The sequence below is a fragment of the Bombus vancouverensis genome, chromosome 14 (genome assembly GCF_051014615.1).
Source record: "Bombus vancouverensis nearcticus chromosome 14, iyBomVanc1_principal, whole genome shotgun sequence".
Classification (NCBI taxonomy): domain Eukaryota; kingdom Metazoa; phylum Arthropoda; class Insecta; order Hymenoptera; family Apidae; genus Bombus; species Bombus vancouverensis.
The window spans coordinates 9,127,909-9,146,708 of record NC_134924.1 but is presented as its reverse complement, the minus strand read 5'-3'; the positions used below and the strand labels follow the sequence as shown (position 1 = coordinate 9,146,708).

Below are 18,800 nucleotides of genomic sequence, written 5' to 3'. Positions count from 1 at the left end.
ATGACTATTATCACTTTTTATCTTCTTAGTGGTATAATGTCAACAAATTAAATACAATTTTGATAGATTAACAATAATTATATACTTACATAACGCAATAATAAACAATTTCTTCATTCAGTCTTTTCATCAAGTCCACTTTTCTCAGCATCACTAATGGCCTTCAATAGAGATATTGGATCAGGTTTGTTCGCAGTAGCAAATACTTTCAGACCAGCATGGACTAGTGCTTGCTCAGTCACAGGTCCAATAGCAACTGCTTTTATATTGTTCATATCGTACAATTTCGTTTTCAATAGAGCTACTATATGTTCTACTATCGATGGACTAAAGAAAACAAATATTTTGGGCATATTGTCCATGAATTTTAATAAATCACGCTCCAAAGTTTCACTGGGCAGAGTTCTATAAGCAACTATTCTATGGACATTTATGTCACTTTCATTAAGGGTCTTTTCAATTGTTTCTCGCCCTATCTCGCTACAAGGATATAGTAAGGGCTTTGATTTCTTTGCAACAGAAGCCACTAACAATTCAGCTAATTCTTTGGCATTGCCAGCTTCTTTACCAAAACAGTTGTCTGAACTTAAGTGAGTTTTAACAAAAGATTCAGTTGCTGGTCCTACACAATACACTGGCAAAATTCTCCAGGGGTGTAGAATGTCATCATCTTCCTTTGCAGAAAGTTTAATTGCCTCTGCAGCACGTCGGCTTGTTAATATCAACCCTATGAATGCATAGAAGAAGATAATGAGATGAATGAAGATAAGGCACTAAAATCATATACAATATTACTACCATAGTATGAAGACGATGACAGAAGGCATTCCCTGAGCTCCGATATATTCACGAATTCGAAACGTAAAGTAGGTAAACAGTCGCACGAATAACCTGCCGTTTTCAACGTTTTTACGTAAGCCTCTTGTGAATCATTCTTTTCAGACAAGCCACGACATAAAATTATTTTTTCGTAACGCGGTGCCATATTTGCGAATTTTCCCTTCGTCACATGCACTAGAAAACGTAATTATCGCACACTAATAATTCATACGGAAATAAACGTTCATAATTATTCCGATATATCGACGGAAACGGACGCAAGTAACTACATGACGCGTTGACGGATATTCAAGGATACTCATTTTCGAAAATACGAGACAATTCATTGGGATTATTTTGAAAAAGTGACTAATATATTACGCGCCAAAACAGCAATTCGTATCCCGGCACGAGAGCCATTTTGGTTAGTGTAGTACGATCGTCCGCCACCAGAGGCTAAATTTGCTTTTGATTATCGAAACTGTTGTTACTTTCGATAATCGAATTTTCAAATAAACGAGCAAGTTGAGTTGACAATAAGCAAACGCGTTAAAAGTGATATCTTTGGCGAAGGAAAGACAGGATCGGAATTGATTTCATTGTCACTTTTATTGAAACACTCTTTAGGGTACACAAGCTATCCTAGATAAGCATTAAGGAAAGTATAAAAAAAAACATTGAACAACTGCTTACGAAATCACAAAGTGGATGTCTGTTCTTACGATCGATAAACGTATCATTCGAACGCGTGCATTCGAAGGCACAACGATCCTCGACCCTTACGCATCGAGTATTTCGCCATGAAAACACGAATCGTATGATGAAAACCGACGTGCCGCCTTGTGATGCTGAAACATCGTTTTACGTCCAACAGGCGCAACATGAAGACGCGGACAATGATACACCCAATGCCCTGTAAAGAACTAGACTTAACAAAGAAAGGACACGAGGAAAGAAGGACAAAGTCATGTATAGGATAAAATATGGATATTATATCATATAAGATGGTCGAGTGGAGAAAGGAAAAAAGTAGGGAGTTTTACGCGCTAAACACTGGCAGCATTGCAATCTGTTCTCCTGGCAAAATCTCGGCGAACGTCGATATACGAAATATTCGTTTTCGGTTTACGAACGATTATAGCGCACAGAGTTCCATCGTAAAGGGGACCGAGTGCCTTCTTACTCGGATTCATTACGCAAAATAGAATGTTTATCATGAGAATCCAGAATCTTCTTAACATTACAACTAGTGAAACTTATGTTACAGAGAACTGTGACAACTATTACGACAGATTAAAACGTATTCTTATTACGAAACTATTTTTCAAATCAGCATTTGAATCGAATTCTCTTCCGGTTCTATCTTGCCTTTCCTCCGAAATCGAGAGGAAAATGGTCACTCTTAGCGGGATATTCGAATCGTATAAATGCATAACTCTTATCTCGCTTACGATTCTTTAAATATTCACGAGCTCTATCATCATTATTATTTGTTCAAATATTTATAATTACGCTCGTCTCGTCGACATGGTTCGTTGGTTACTTCCGCTCGTAAAATTTCATCGATGATAAAAGAATAAGAGTAAAAGGAAAATTTTTTAAAGAAACATTGTAAAAAGCCTAGCCTAACCTAGAGTACGCTTAAAATCTACTTAAATAATAATCACAAATGTGAGACCAAGGTCCAGAGCGCGCAGTCTGGCCAGGACCATTAACCGACAGGCGGTCTCGATACCTGATTTCCGATAAAGAATTTGTTAAACAGTTCCTTTACGCAATCTCGGGTGTCACAGGCCTTCGTCGATTTTGTTCGAAACGCTGGACGCAGAAATGAATGTAGATTGAAGAAAAAAATTGTAAAACCAATCGATTACCCGTCCGAATTTTTACTCGATAATTATCCGAGACTAAAAAAATGAGAGTCGGAAGGGTACTTCGTTAATATTTCACTGTTCTGTGAGTAACAGGTAGAATATTCGTCGAACCTCGAACCGGAGCTGTGACAAATGGCTGGTGATTTGTCAAACTCTCGTTCGTTCGAAAGGTGAACAACGTCTGTCAGAAAGAAGTTTCCTTTTAACGAGAAAGAAAGGAGGAAAAAAAAAGATTAGAATTCATTAAGCCTCTGTCCAGTGGGTCGACGACTATCGTCACGGAATCTTCCGGTACCGGGAACCATCGAAATAAAAAAAAAAAAAAAAAAAACAAAAGAAGATGTAGAAATAAATGCCTAGCAATTAACTTGAAGACACTCCGATAGTGAAATATTATGCAACTTACATACTTAATTGGCCTTAAACGTAAACAGTAAAGTGTAAAGTTATGACTTAAGTACAACCACAAGAAGTTAGTCATTATTATGGCATTCATAATCCTTAACTACGCTCCCTATTAGATTAACTAACGGCGCGTGTTAACGTAAATCTCTCTGCTAATCGTGTGCCTGATGATTTTTCGCAATCTTCGCATCGCGAGAAGCGCTTCCGTAATCGACCACCTTATCCTCTACCGCCTACTACATTCGCTATTTTTTGTTCCCTTCCTTTAGAGGCGATCTCGTAATTTCATAAAACCATCCTCGGATACTATTTTCATTGATCGTTCTGGATCCAATCGATTATTCTTCTCGTTTCGAAGACGACGCAGCTCTACTTTTCCACGAATTATCTCTCAGTAATTTCTCGAGATCTCTGTAATTACAAAAGTCGCTCAAACTTTGATAGAGCGAGTTTCCTAAATCGTACTCCGAGTCTCTTGACGTTTACATAAAAACAGGACTCCAAAGATCAATCAGATTTTCATTTATCTTATTCCTCTAGATTACAATTTGTCCTTTTTTTTTCTTTTTTTACAAAATCGTTCCCTGAGTCTCCTCGATCTTTAACCTTGTTTCTTATTGTTACTTAATTAAGTATGTCAGATATTCAGATTTATTCTATTCTAAAGCTACAGAGATCTTGCTGCTAGATCGCGAGTCGTGAGCGCCGTCTTTCGAGTACCATTTCCGGTTCCTTCAGGTCATCCAGTTAGCGTCGTCACAGCCTCGTCTTCGAGATGAAAGTTGAATGCAAATCTTCGATTGATAATCGCAGAAAGCACGCGGTATACCGTTGCGATCCTTGCTCTTTTCTCGTTCTAACCGTTTCTCGCGGTTCGATGCGAGAATGATTCGAAAGGTTAGGTTTTCGAATGGCTGTCGCGGCTGCGAGGGATTAAAAAAGAAAAAAAAGAAAAAGGGACAAATGGTGGGATCATCGACGGACTCTAGATCCGTCCCTCCATCGTTGCTTGAGCTCTGGCTACGAGTTTTGATTAATCGAAGACATCGGAGATCCTTGACGCCCCATCCGGACCGCTCTTTGCCTTCTTCAGCCCTTCGTCGGTTCGAATCTGAAATCAAAAGCTGATACGTTAATCGAGTCGCGTTGATTTATCGATTATTCGTATAGAAAGCAAGTTTAGGAGGATAAAATTGGAAAGATGTTCTTTCTAGGGAATGATGTAGAAACAATAACCTACTTTAGTATGAAAATATTATTATCTATTACTCCCCTCGAGAAAATGAACTTTCCTACATCTAATCTCGCTCTCGTTTGCCCCTTTCTCTTTCCGTCTTAACAGGAATGGTGTCAGGATAGACGGACGGTAGATCGGCAAAGAGCCGTGTCCAAGAGCATGAAGATCTCAGCTACCACCACGTGCTGGTTTCCCGTGGTAATCGGGGAAAAGGAGAACGATCCTTGGCGGTCGAACGAGCAGCCCCGATAATCGACCCTTCGAGCGTACCAATAATTTGACGTAATTTAATAAACGCGACCCTGGCGTTCGTCGTACGTGCGCCGGGTCGCGCGACTATCATTACCGACAGTTTGATCGTATCTGGTCAGTGCGTAATGACGATGCACCTAGTCCACCGTCAGTGCACCAGTGCTCGATCATCGGTCATGCAAATTGCCGATGCAGAATGCAGGCCTGCCCTCCGCGATACTGACCATCTTCTCTCTTTTACGTGGGAAACAATGTATCGTGGTGCATACAGTTCGTTGATGATTCGTGTCTTGGAAACGGAGCTAAGATCACACATAGATATTCCTTCAGAGGAGTGTCTAATCTGTCGAAAATTTCCGAAAGCTGGAACGCGTTGTAAAAAGGGGCAGTTTCAGAGAAACACCAAGATATTTTGTACGAAGTTATATTTTCTTTAAATTCAGATGTTCGCTATATTTTCGTTTAGTCAGAGGAGACACGAAGGCACTAGAGCTGATCCGAGTTTTCGAGGCTGGCGTTCATTTCCTACCGCCACTCGTATATTCCCGCGCACCACTCGGCTACCGCCACGGCCACAGGCTGCGCGTTCGTAATTTCCTTCGGTGCCATAATAAACGGCCAGACGAACACACCAGCCATCCTGTGCTCGCGTTCTCTTATACATATACACGCATCTTGAAGATGGTTAGCGGCGCTTTACGCTCCGTTTGAAATTCAATTGAAACATCAAGAATTTCAGTGGCGGTTTGCAGTGTTAAAACGACCGCTTTATTATTCGCGAAGGACGTGCGGCGACCCGTGCGGGATAGGTCATGATCGAATAAGTAATGAAATACGTCGATTCCATCGCACAAGTGGATCGTTATCAAGATGATTCATGAGAAAGATGACAGGGGGAAGGTAAAGAGGGCAGAAAATGCCTTCGTTTACAGCTGTTCCACACGTTTACCTAACGACTAATAATATCTAAGAATATCCGAGCGTTTTATACAATTGGTAATGAAAATTTCACGACGATTTGTTATCGCCGTAAAATAATACCGGTGGCGCAATAACGTGCTTCTAATAATGGTAAATGGCGCCCACAGACTTCCACTCGCTCGACTACCTGAATATTTCTAATCTCTGTCTATATTTATCTGTTTTTTATCAATCTCTTATTATCGAAGTAAGAGAAAAGAGAAAAGTAAGCGCATAAAATATATTTTGAAACGCAGCTTTCTTCTTGGCTTTACTTCGCTGGGGCGAATGCTTCAGCACGCCCTCACGATGGCGTTCCATCTAGCCTGTTGCGTTCAACGTCCCCCCAGACGGAGGATTCACGGCGAAGAGTTACGAGCCTTCAGACTGATTATTATTAAGCCCCGAAGATTTAAAGCACCGCTTTGTATACCTGGCTAGCGCGGCGAACGAAATTCATTTAGCGATCGAACAACTGCGACGCGCTCGACGTTTTAATCAATCAAACGGGTCAATAGCTTCTCTCCTTCTTCGTCTCTCCTCACGTGGCCCTCGCCTCGCTTCTCCGTTATCTTTCGAACCTACTCCTTTCGTTCAACGAAGTTTCGAACGATTCGAAAAGCAACTTGTTAGAAAAGATTTGTTCCTTTGGCGGAATAGAAATCACAGTGTCTTTCGACTCGGATTTTTCATGTTTCCATCAACGGACATGTTTCATCCATCTGAGGTTTGAGTACGAAGCTTAAACAACGATTATCTTCGACAAACTGAAGCGATAAATCTTATCAGCGAAAGCACATCGGTGATTGTCTACCATCGATAGAAGAAGATGGAGCAAGTAATAGAGCGGTGTATGGACGTACGCGCGGAAAAAAGGAGCAAGACAAAGGATGCAAGGGATTCAAGGTCGCGTTTGTGAAACGGCAATCGAACGAATCGATAAATCTCCAGGCGACTATCGATACCGAGAGCCCGCCCCTATGTACAATGTTGTCATTGCGCGGTGCGGCATATTTGCAAATTATTTATCACTCGACGGTACGTAGCAATTACTACGAGAGCCTCAGCTGAGGTATTTCATTCGACGATAATCGTGCGAAATTCGCGTTCGACGACGGTCGAGGCTTTCGCGTCGCTATTAATAATCGTAAACGATCATTAATTTTGCGTCTGATGTTAAATCGAAAACGTGATTTTTCCTTTTTCTTTCTCTTTTTTCCCCCTCTTTTTATTTGCATTGAAAGCAGGCAACAGGCAAATTGAAACGCGAGAGGAATCTCTGCGTAAGATCGATTCTAAATATAGACCGCACATTTTATTTTCTATTCGAGTTAAACGCACACCGTATTGCGTCGTTACCGTACCGTAACCGTACGCTAAAGAATAGGGTGAACAACGATAAACTGGAAGATGTAACGTTTGCGAAGTGTGACGAATGATACGTGAAACAGTTTGAAGAATTTCAAAGGGTTGAGGAAAGTTTCAGCTACTCTTCCAAGAATCCTTTTCAACAGGATATTTTCGTCGAGAGCGAAAAGAAGTTGGCTTTTGCAGTCGCTTTCGTGGCGTCGTATCACGTCGAGTGAATGACACGACACGAGTCGCCGCGCATGGTACGCCATACGTTGGAACAAAAACCCTTCTGCCGTTGTTCCATCGTGCGTGGCCGCACAATGACCGTGCATGTATTTATTTTTCGGCGACTATGTGTGACCACCGCAACCAACCGAAAGAAAATTATACCTCGAAATTTCGAAAGAAGGAAATATTACAAACTGGTACGAGTTTCAGAATGATCTAATCTCTCGCTTCGATCGTTCTATCGTCACCAAAGCCATAAATATTAACAGGTCGATAAAATAGTAATATTTTCATAGCTTACTAACGCATCGTATTATGAATCGTCGAAGAACGATTTTCAAGCGTCGACGAAAATTCTTCGTGTTAGAAGCGACGTTTGCTCGGTGCACGTGTACTTTTCGCAAAGGCCGGTGCCGCGGTCCGGCCGTCGGTGTGCAGAGGTCACCGACCCGGACCCCTTCGCCGGCCCAGGATTCGCTAAGGGGACCCAAGCTGGGCCAAACTTTCGGTAATGAACCCATTGTTGTACCTGCCACCGTTTATCATGTTGAAGTCGCGTGAAACTTCTTTCGCTGAAAGAACTTTGTCGAACCAAGCTACTATATTCGATTCGAACACGCTATGCAGTTATTTCGTGGAAAAAAACGTGGAAAATGAAAAATTTGTAAGCTGTTGCAACCGGGACGGTAAGGATTCTTAAGCCTTCGTCTTTGGGATGCGACGTCCTCGAAACATTTTACGATAATTTTTTAAGTTACGGTAGAATGGTCGTTTGAGAGGGGAAATGTTTGAAAGGTTGGAAAACAAAGAATGGTTACAGTGGCCCGTTTCCGTGCGGACAGCTGCGACCAGGTACTTACAGCAGGCTTCATAAAGGAGGACCTTTATTGGCAGTCGACGTCGCTTCGTCGCGTAGCTACAAAAAAGCCACGCTGCAATCCAGCCGCGAAAAAATTCGCTCTCGCTATTGTCCCAGTGCTGAAATGCCCTTACACTCGCGTATGAATATGACTATGATGATACCCGTAGCAGCGTGGGTCGCTTTGTTCCTCCTCCTCGCTCCTTCTTACCCCGCAGTGGCGTAGGATTCGCCAGGATCCGTACGCCACACGAAAATCGAACGCAGCTGACGCTTTTCCCTTTTATCGAATTTTAATTACTTCCTTTCTGCTATTATATGCCGACTGTCGTGCCACAAAGCAATGGGAAGGTTTAACGTTTAACGATAATAATCCTAGTGACGGCTGTAAAATTTTATGGTAATCGTGAATGCTATTGTTCACAATTTTCTTACGAAGAAATATCCTTCTTTAATACCATATTCAAGAATGGTTGAACAATACGAGAACTTGGAATTTCAAATGACTACTCGACGATGAGAAATTTCATAAATTCGAGGAATATCGTATTTTACAAACAGCGATATCAAACTTGTCCAAATATAAAGTTCCAAAAAAAAAAAAACTCCAAGAGCTTGGCACTCAAAATTTCTTTGATAGAGACAAATTTCAGAACGTGCTACAGGCTCGAAATAGCCCGAAGCGGAGGATGCTCAAATTCCAGACAGGCAAATGTCGGCCAGTGAAATTTGCACGTCCCATCGTTGGGGAGTAACGCTTCAAGAACGATTCGCGGTTCAACGACCGATCGTTTGCGAAGCCCTTCAAAGCCTGGCAGCCAGTCGGACGTCATATCTCAGCCGCGATCGTCTCGAAGGAAACACTTCGCTTTGGGATTCGCTTTGCTGCTAACACACAGCTTTCGTCTCTCTTTTCCAGCAACTCTGCGTTCCTCTTACTTTCTTTCTTTTCCTCTTTTTCGCCGTTCGCCAATAACGTCGAAACCCGAGGATATTTTCCACGAGACGTTGTCGGCCCTCGTAAAGATGGGTCTTAACATAATATCGCTTGTGTAAACTGGCGTAAACTAGCGTAAACGAGCGTGACGCGATTGCCAAGCAAAGTGGGTTCCCCCCTACTCGATGGTACGCCGCTTCCTCTTCGACGATTTTGGTGAACTGTCGCGCGTGCCACTTCTGGCGAACAGTTTTCCTCTGGTGTTCGTAATTAAATAAATAAATAAAAATCAGCCAATTGACAAATTCGTCAAACGGTATTTCACAGTTCTAAACTGTGTAAACACAGTTCTACGTCTCAGCTTTCTGGAAAAGCTCCAGCGGTAGAATTATTCCAAGTTCGCCGAGAAAACGATGATCGAGCCGGTTAAGTAAATTCTCTTATCGGCAATCGGAATTTTTCATAAAGTTTTTGCATCGTGACCAAGTAGAACGAAGGATGGAGCAACACGGTGAGAATATTCCGCACTTGCGGCGTCTAGCTGGTGGAACGAGTCAGCTCGTGGCCACGGCCTTGTTTCCCGATCAGAGGTCATACAGGAAGTCCTTTTGCAGAGTTCATACCCATAAGTTACTTGAGCGGCCTTTGTCGCCGTCTCATGTACCGTTCTCAACCATGTTATGCTACTCAGCCGTACTAATACGAGAATCTTAGTTAAATCTTGGCCGCTTATCGAGAATGAAATTCGTGGGAAGAGCGTAGCCTGGCGAGACTCGGGGCACGTGCAACGGAAAAATCGAGCTGTAAAACCTTTCTTTCCCGTTCGATCGTTTGATATCTTTGGGGTTAACGTACGTATACCTGGCGAAAGAATTCTAAAGGTGGCGACGTTTTGAAATTTTATTATTTTTACTCTTCCACGATTGCATCTATTTGCTACTTGGAAATTTTTATTCGCGAAAATTCCAATATTTGTCATGTACGGAAAGTAGACGTATCGCCATAGCTCACTGCGATAAGACCAATAAATTCAAATGATAAGGGTAGCGAATACGACATGAAGCCGCGTAACGGTAACATAAGGCGCGAGTCCAGAGGTGTTTCAAAGGGACATTCAAACTAGATTCAGTTTGTCAAAGGGAGAAAATGTAACAACAAATAGCAGGGAACGAATGAGCCAACTGCATGACACGTGCACGTAGGCGAGCAGCCAGCTATTTTCCGATGCACACGTAGATCGTACCTTCCTTCCTTCGCTGCACGCGCTGCACAAAGCGCATTGTTAGCAATCGGCCGACCCAGATCGCTTCGCTCCATTCGGCTTGACCGTGGTCGACCGGAAAAGAACTCCGAATTCTGCGAACTCCGATCTAACCTCTAAATCCTGTATAGGTAGTTTTATCGCGATGGCAAAGTCGAGAGGAGATCCTGACACACTCGTTTAAAATACAAATTTGTCAATTTAGTTTCTTTCCTGTTCGATAAAATGTTGGAGAACTTAGATAGAAAAGATGGACGAGGTTTAGATCAGCGATTGAACGTGCAGCTTTGAAACACCCTGTATGCAGATACATCACACTTATCACGCGCAAGCAGGCATCATTCCTCTTCGTCTCCTTTTTAGGATACCGCAATTTTATCCTGTCATCGTCTTATTGGATAGATTCTTCTTTTTTTTTCCTTTTTTGCACAATCAAGAAACCCTATGTCATAATCTTTTTCCTTTCGTGACAGATGCTGACAAAATACAAATCTCGAATCAGCCTCGAGTCGAAACAAATGACGACCGAGCGTAAAACAAATCTCTGTGATAATCCAAAATACGATCAAGTATAATCCGACAGTTTCCTAAATTACATCTGCCTACATGGTACAGTTTGTTTCTCGCGTAGCTTCCTTCATGAATATCCATTCTCTCGGAACGATGGTTTATCGAGAGAAGCATGACGAGCCAGAAGGTGAACGTTGCCAACGATGAAAATCGTTACGTACAGGTTGCACGGCTTGGCAATTGCACAGACGGGATTTTCGCGCGTACTTGATGCGGTGGGTAATTATTATCGGAACGGATCGCGCTCCGTATCGATCGGTATTAATTGGCCGCGCACTTTCACTCGGTGACCTTTATAATCGGCCGGCCGCAATAGACGCCCGGCACAATTTATCATTGTCGCCCGGAGAAAACTTAATTGGTGCCGATGCAACGTATACCCCTAATTGATTTCCAGCCATCACGCCTCGTTCTCTAGCCCTCTGGTTGCGCAACCAGCTCCGTGATCTTCCGTGATTTCCGCAGGTGTTGCGGTCAACGTCTGTTTCGCAGCAACAGGTAACGAGCAACGTACGTCGAATGTTCGACGGAGATATCGTGGCTACAGAAAGTATTTGCCTATCGTCCGAAAGCATCCTGATCGCAATGTAAAAAGTCGCTATCGACAAGAGGACATTCACGAAGGTTTATTTTTTTTTTTGTTGAGAGATATCTTTCAATGCGGACGCAGAAGCTCACGTGGAAAAGATAAAGTTGCTCTTTTCTCTGAGAAGGTTAATTTCGGAAGATTATATTCGATTTCTGCTTTTTTTTTTAAGAAAAAATTAACGTGACAACTTTCAAGAAGGGAAAATTAGAGAAACAAGTCCATCTGTTTTGTCAATCGATCCACGTAATCGATAGTTTCTCAAATCAGTTTGTTTCTTTATTTATCTGTATCTATCTTGTTCGAAGCTCAGGCAGTCAAAGGTCTTGACGCGATTTGCATTGCCACGCATGCAAGGGACTCGCCTATTTGCAAATATAATTGCACCCTTTCCTTCTAAGTGCAGGATACGCAAGCTTTTCCACCCAACGTCGACCTCGATCGCGCGCACGATTATTATGGTGATTCCTTAATCGAGGCAATTAATCGAGGCGTCCGTCGGAAATGCCTGGAAAAGGGTCTCGATGGACGACGTTTTCTTCCAGTGAATATTTTGACGCAACTCAAAGATCAGTTTCGAGTTACGGTTATGGGAAGAGATTGCCGGTATCGTTACGAGATATCGACTTTAAGTTTCTCACGATTATGTTACGCAAACGAAAGTAAATGGAAGAAGGTAAATGAAATAGGTGGAAAGAAAGTTCGATTATGAAGGAAATCGATTTTAAGACTGTGAGAAAATATTTTTTCACTTCTTCTACTATTTCATATTATCTTTTTTCTTTTCATATTACAAATGGAAAAGATCAAAGAACGTCCATGGACGTAACAAAATTACAAAGAGGAGAGTGACTATCGACGCTGCTCGAAGCAGGCAAAGCGACCTTGACAATCTATTTCGCGCGGACTACAGGACCAACATTAGGACTGACGTATGCAACCAATGTTTTGCATCGATCACAGCGTTCAACTATCAACTATAAGCAAGTACACGTTCGCCATTATCGTGAACACGATTCGAACACGAGTTACACGATCGTACAAATTTCAAACAGCAGTCAGCATCGAGGTAGTCGGACCACCCTGTACATAAATAGAAGGAGGTTATGTTCGCGTACGAGTGTTCGTCCGAGTTTCTACGTTCGCCAGAGCGGCGAAGGTCATAGTTAATCGACCGAGAGATACATAGTCACTCTGGTTACAGCGGGAAAAGTAACGACTGCTATAATTGTGGCCCTTCGTTTCCGTTTCACCAACGTATACCAGCAACGCACAATTTCCAACGGTGAAACGATCGAGCCTCGAACGATCGTTCCTCCTAGTACGGAAAGAAGAAAAGAATAGACGAAAGAAGAAAAGAAGCAACTAAGGGCTCTGGCGCGTTCCAGTAGCGAACGCGATTTTCTCACGCGGAGAACACGATTTTCCATGTAGAACGAATCGAAAGTGGAAATCCGTGAGATCGAGCGTCTATTTCTAAGCTGAAGAAGAGGATGTTCCATGATGGAAGAAAACGCGTAGAGAAAAGCAGGCGGAGATTGAGATATGGGAAGGGGAGGAGGAGGAGGAGGAGGAGGAGGAGGAGACAAGGGAAACGGCACCGTTATCGACACTCGTTTCTTTGTCTCGTCACGTAAAAATGCTCGTCCGCTCTGATAGCAGAGGACGAATGTGCGAACGGTCCGATAGAGCCACGGTGAAACTAGTTTTTGATTCTCGGTACGCGGGACCTTTTAAACAGGCAGCTGTATCTTTCTAAGAAGCTTCGCTTGGCACGATGCGACGTTGCAATGTTTTAACGTTTATCGCTTTTCGTCGCAAAAGTGCCAAGTGCTTGCTATTTCAACCCGTAAATGAACATTGCTGGAATCTTCTTCCATCTTTATCATAATGTTAATCTTCGCTTCGTATCGTTGGATCGTAGGTCCTTTATTAGAATTAGGTCTTTTAGCTGGAGATCGATTTCGAGTAGATTAATGGAAAATAGAAGAACCCGTAGGTCAACCATACCGACGTTTACACGAGTAGTATCGTTCCCGTGGTCGGAAAATCGATCACCGTTAGCAGCACCGTGAACGGGCGCGGGTTTCGCGCGGTCGTGAGGCTGAATCGGGCGGCGCGCGGCGTCGATTCGTACGTGAGAGAGGATAACGATAACGGGAGTGCAACACACAGGCACACGCCTGGGAAAACGATCCGCGCGTTCCTTCGTCTTCCGTGAGATGCGGAGATCGGCGACGGTGTGTAATACAATGTTATTTATTTAGCAGCCGAGAGGGTTACCGATTAAAGCGATCTCATGGCCTGCAGGCGAGCAGCTCTCGATGACGAGTTTCTCTTTCTCCTCGGATCGCGTCGTAATCGGCCCCCACCCTCTGCTTTCTTGATCGCTGCTTGCTCGCTTTTTACTTCGCTCGATATCGGAACGGAAGCTCGATGAGCCTATTAATTCGCGTCTATACCATGTTGCCGCGGGAACGCTGAGATTTTACTCATTTTCTTTGGTTTTTTCGTTTAGAGATAGCTCGAGTATTTGTTTATCGAATTATCTTCGGATTTAACGACGCTTTCATTCGATTTTTGGTCTCGTGCTCTAAATCGCCTGGCGAATCTCAAAATCCTCGATCGTTCATTTTTTCAAAAGTTCAAAGTTAATCATTTACAAGTGGGACAAGTGTCAGGAACAAGAATCAATCGGTAGAGTGGACGAATTTTCGCCGGATATCTTTGTAAAGTTTGCAGGCGCGTTACGAATGGCGAATGATCGGTTGCAAGTGGAAAACACGGAGGTTTTGAATTTCGCGGGCAATTAACCGCGCGTAATGCTCTGTATATCAGAGCGAGCAAGCGCGTTGCTAATGTTCCGTTCGATTTTTATGGTCACGCAAATAGTTTACGAGGCTCTCGTGCCCGTGCTCCGCTATCGAGGCACGTTCGAGCGAATCGCGTTGCCGCAATGCAACTCGCTCGGATTCGCTCTCACGCGGCGCGCTTACTCGCCTGGAAAATTATCCACTAACCCAGTGACACTGTGAGAAGCGGCGGAATCTTTCGTCAATCGCTGCACCTCGATACGTGATAGTCGGTAGCCTGTCTAAACCTTCTCAAGCTTTCGAACCTTTCAGCTGGAAGATAAGTTGGTTTTTTCCTTCAGCTTTCAGAACTTTTGCAACTTTCCACGCGTTCGAATAAAAACGTGCGTCGTTGTCAAAGAAGTCTGCTTTATTTTTGACTCGTATCACTTTTCGACGAAGATTTCTGCATTTTGCTCTTTCAACTTTTTACCTTTGCCTTTTGATTTTTCTTCCGTGTTTCCTGTTCGGACAGGCTTAGGACAAAGATCGCTCGAGTTTTAATTCGAGATTGTATTCGCGACTGAATTTAAAATAGGGGAAACACGTGCTCGATACGCTGGCGACTCAATTAACGACGATAAAGGTTCGATCGTGAATGGAATGTGAGCGAGTAGCCGCGGCTGCTGTCGCGATTGCTGGTCTGGAAAATTTTCCAGTAACCCAGTGACACCGTGCTCGAGACCTTCGTGGAGTTGTTCCCATCCGCGTAACGCTCGTTTGCGAACGATACGATCTCGAGGGTATTAACTTAATCTGCTGGCGTGACCGGCGACACGCGTAGTGTGTCAATTTTTTTCTCGCGATTCCGCGAAACCTTCCTCTACGTGTATCTTAATTATTCAGGAAATGGCAGGTATCTAAACGTCCTACTTTAAAAAAGGTTGCAGCTTTCTTCATCTTTTTTCTTAATACTCGATGAAGTCTATTTGTACCTGCATCTGTGTATTCCTCTAACTGTACAGGAGATTGTATCTTGCATTCTGGAACGAAAATGCAGCTTTGTTAAATGCCAATCATTTGGTAGCGAACGGCGATACCTACGTATTCAGCAAATGGTATCCTCCGTTCTGAAACCACCTTTGTTAGAAGCTGATCTTTTCGTAATGCTTTTACGAAACTTATCCGTGCGTCCAACGAGTTCGTCTGAATTTTCAGAGACGAAATATCTAACCGTAATCCTCAAAATTCGACCATTTCGTCTGAATTCCCAGCGAAAGTCATTTTTCCTTGATAAAACGTTTGAAAATTGCCTGTATTCGTCGATGCTTGTTGCCAGTGTTTCTCGAGACTGCAAACGCATCGGAATATCTCGAATCAGAGCGTGAAAGGCCAGAGCGTGAAGAGCATCGAGAGTTGTTGGAAGAGTCGCGTGTTCGCGAGTGCTCGAGCGTCAGAGGGATCACGTGAATCGCGGATCGCCGGTGCTAGAGGTGAAAGAGGACGAGGGGGCGGAAAGGAGCGAGGGAGGCGAGGGGCACGGACCCGTCGATATATTAGTTATGCTCGAGGCGAGGTGAGGCGAAGAAGCGGAGGCGAACTCTCCACTGCCAAGGCGGCGCAAGGCGTGGTCTGTCCCTTTACTTTGCCTTCGCCTGCTTTCTTCTTCTCCTCTGCTCTCTTCTGGCGCTGTGCTCGCCTTCCACTCGGCACAAGCACAGGGTGTTCCTCTCGGAACGATTTTCATCGAATTCTTTCGCTTTTCGGGCATTTCTTCTTCGTCCGGAAGAATTTCTTTGGCTCTCCGTGCGGAAATCGAAGCCATCTTTCGTTCTTCCATCCGAACATATCCGCGTTCTCAGAGTACAAAGTTCACTCAGAGCTCTGTTAAAACGATAGAATACTTTGCAGAAGGTAGATAATGTAGGTAGCAGATAGCTTTCGAAGCGGAGGTCGCGTATCTATTGTGAAATTTGTTAGCATCTTAAGTACAGTCTTCGGTATTTCTCAATTCTTATTTGATATCTCCAGGTGTCCGTAGAAGATAAGGAAAGGAAATAAAAATAGTACAAGCTTCGTTTTCGTAATACACAGTAGGCAGTTTTTCGTAATAAACTTTTCGAACATACAGAGATCGTTCTATGAGAGTTTAGCATTAGCAATGGATTTCTGAAAAGAGTACGGAATACGATATAGCTACGTAGAGCCTGAAGAAAGTAACGTTTCTACTAACTTTTCAAATGCACTTCTGACAAAAACCTTTGGGACAGTCGCGATAATCGGTTCGAAGGGAAACACCCAGTATAAGAGTAGGTTCGACTGGTTCACCTCCGCGGCTGGCAACAACTAACGAGCAGCTGTCGGTAAGGGTCCCGGCGACAATAACCCGTGCATTTTATATGTTCCCTGGTCGTGGCTGTATGCATCGATGCATCGATCTCGGCCGAGGATTTTCTCGCGAGCCGCAGATAAGCGGTCAACGTCGTCTAACTGTTCGTCATTAACGTTATCGATGTTCCCCGATTCGCACAATCGTCTATATTTCAACGCTCACACGTGCATCTTTTTTTTAATTTCGAAATAGCAACGCAAACTCTTCAACATGAAAAGTATTTTAAAAATCGAATTCCTTGAACGTGAGCTCTCTGACAAGAGAAGAGATACTTTACACCTTCGTAAAAATGAATCGTGTAAAGGAGATCTGTTACTCAAGAAAAAGCGTGGTTGTCACAACAATTGAAAGCTTCAGCAAGCAGGAATAATTGGCGCCGACAGCCCCGAGGCAGCCGTCACGGTCAAAGTCGGCGCCGAAACCTTGAGGCCTCGACATCCGGTCGAAGCGGAGGAGATCCTCGATTTGAGATAATGCGTTCTTTCCTCGCCGGCAGCCGCGCTGAATTTCGCCTCGATTGTTCTCGCGTGAGTCGCTGCCGAAGGGAAGAAGGTCGCCGCGAGGTCGTCACCGTCAGCCGCATCGTGAAACCCCCTGAATTCGTCGCGTAATTCCGGATTATGCAACGTCGACAATTATGCTTCCGCTGACACATTAACTTTGCAAGATACTCGAGTCTCTCGACTCGAAGCTCGAAGCTGTAGGTTCGAGCCTTAGTTTTCTGAAGGTTTAACGACTTTGGTAGCAGAATAATTTCTCCTCTTTCTCTACTCGTCAAACATCGATTCATAGAAAACACGCATCGACACAGTCCGTGTACAGAAGAAGCGATCCTCTGGGTTCTCGAAGTTTCCCGATGCGTGAAATGATAAAAGGCGCTGGAAAAAGAAAGGAGACAGCCGGATAATTCCAAGTGGCCGGCATTCAAATGCAAAACGCATCGTACTTCCCTAGGAGAGCTGCTCGAAGAGAGAATCCGATGGATTCCGAGGCTGGGAGGAGCAGAGATTCGAAACGCAGCCACGGTGAACTTAACCGGCCGGCAAAAGCGCGGATTCGCAGGGACCGCGGCGAAACCCTGAATAATTCATGATCGTCTGGCAAGGGTGTGACGAAAGTGGCGAAAGGGCGCAAATGATCTGCAGTCGGTAAAGCGCGGATTCCGCGAACGAACGGCCGCGAAGCGTCGGTAAAATTCAAATAACGCGTTCGTGCGTTTCTCCCGTGTTGCAGCCGTGCCGCGCCAATCCTCCGGATGAATTCCTTCGAGGCCATCCGATATGAAGTGGCCTCGAGACTCTGTGTACATTATATCATCTATCAACTTTCTTTTTATATCTTTGCTACTAGTGATAAACATTTTCCTTTCTATCTTTTTAAATGATAAGTTGAGAAGTTGGAACTGCCGTACTGGTGACTGTCAGACGTACTAGGAATGAAACTAAAATCGAGTTCTCCGTACATATTATAATTGTAACGATCTATTACAGGATCTCTCTGCTTCGAAATGTCGTACTAATTCTAAAGCTGTGAAATATACAGTCGTTCCTGTTTCAAATATACGCGTTAATGCTCTTCTGACGTGTATACACCTACTGGCTGCCTTCCAGTTCCTTTATCGTAATGCGCATAAGTCGTTGAAGAGCTTCTGAAGCAACTTCTTTTAAAATTCTATTCTGAAAGAGCGCAAATAGTCCCAGAGAATGATCTTTGTCAGCTAATTTGTCTTGAAAGCGTCTAAAGAATTCTTCCATTTCAGAAGCAGCTCGAAAGATACCGCTCGCCGTGAGAATCGAGCTTCGACCGAGAATCAATTCCCACACGAAACCATCGCTGTATTGAAATCAATATTCAGAGGAGGAAAAAAAAAGTGGTGGAACTGAGTACGGTCGTTGTTGGATCGGACAGTTAGTTTCCTCGTGGCCTCGACGACGCGTTCAGGCCTCGTCGATGATTATCATCGGCCAGGAAGAAGCACAAGTGGCCCGTTATGAGCGGATATTACGTTCAAAGAGGCCCGCGGCATCGATTAACCGATTAGAATATCGATTAATATCGGCACCGCGACGTTATCATCGTTCGATCGACCGCACCTGGCCTCGTATGGGAGGCCATTCGAAGACCCTGCAGATGCAACCATCCCGAACAACACGGTAGGAGGAAGTGCAACGCTATGATTGTATGCTAAACGATATGCCATATACGAAGTTCTAGAAAGAAAAGTCAGACGAAAGAACACGTACGAGCTTTTCTACGTTTCGCTGGCTTCTTTCCA

At 43.8% G+C, this 18,800-nt stretch overlaps 2 protein-coding genes across 3 annotated transcripts in view; both read right to left on the bottom strand.

Moving 5' to 3' along the window:
* Positions 1 to 14: 14 nt before the first annotated feature.
* Uros1 (Uroporphyrinogen III synthase 1) lies at positions 15 to 1,255 on the bottom strand. The gene is made up of 2 exons (XM_033335954.2): positions 799 to 1,255; positions 15 to 727 (listed from the first exon to the last, which is right to left on the bottom strand). Exons 1-2 carry the CDS (start codon positions 983 to 985, stop codon positions 114 to 116), a joined length of 801 nt encoding a protein of 266 aa, XP_033191845.1. The 5' UTR covers positions 986 to 1,255; the 3' UTR covers positions 15 to 113.
* Positions 1,256 to 1,409: 154 nt separating this feature from the next.
* sano (CABIT domain-containing protein serrano) overlaps positions 1,410 to 18,800 on the bottom strand; it is a 138,716-nt gene continuing 121,325 nt past the window's right edge. Inside the window, exon 5 of one of the 2 annotated variants that reach the window (XM_076624223.1) lies at positions 1,410 to 4,222. The gene's annotated coding sequence lies outside the window, so the exon portion shown is untranslated. The remainder of the gene's footprint in view (positions 4,223 to 18,800) is intronic. The other variant, XM_033335904.2, reaches the window with a different exon arrangement.

Bases quoted from the DNA above. Each gene is read 5' to 3' on its own strand.
- Uros1 (XM_033335954.2), bottom strand. From the start codon at position 985: ATGGCACCGCGTTACGAAAAAATAATTTTATGTCGTGGCTTGTCTGAA. The intron at 728-798 runs GTAGTAATATTG...ATGCATTCATAG, and splicing joins GTCATCGTCTTCATACTATG to GGTTGATATTAACAAGCCGA.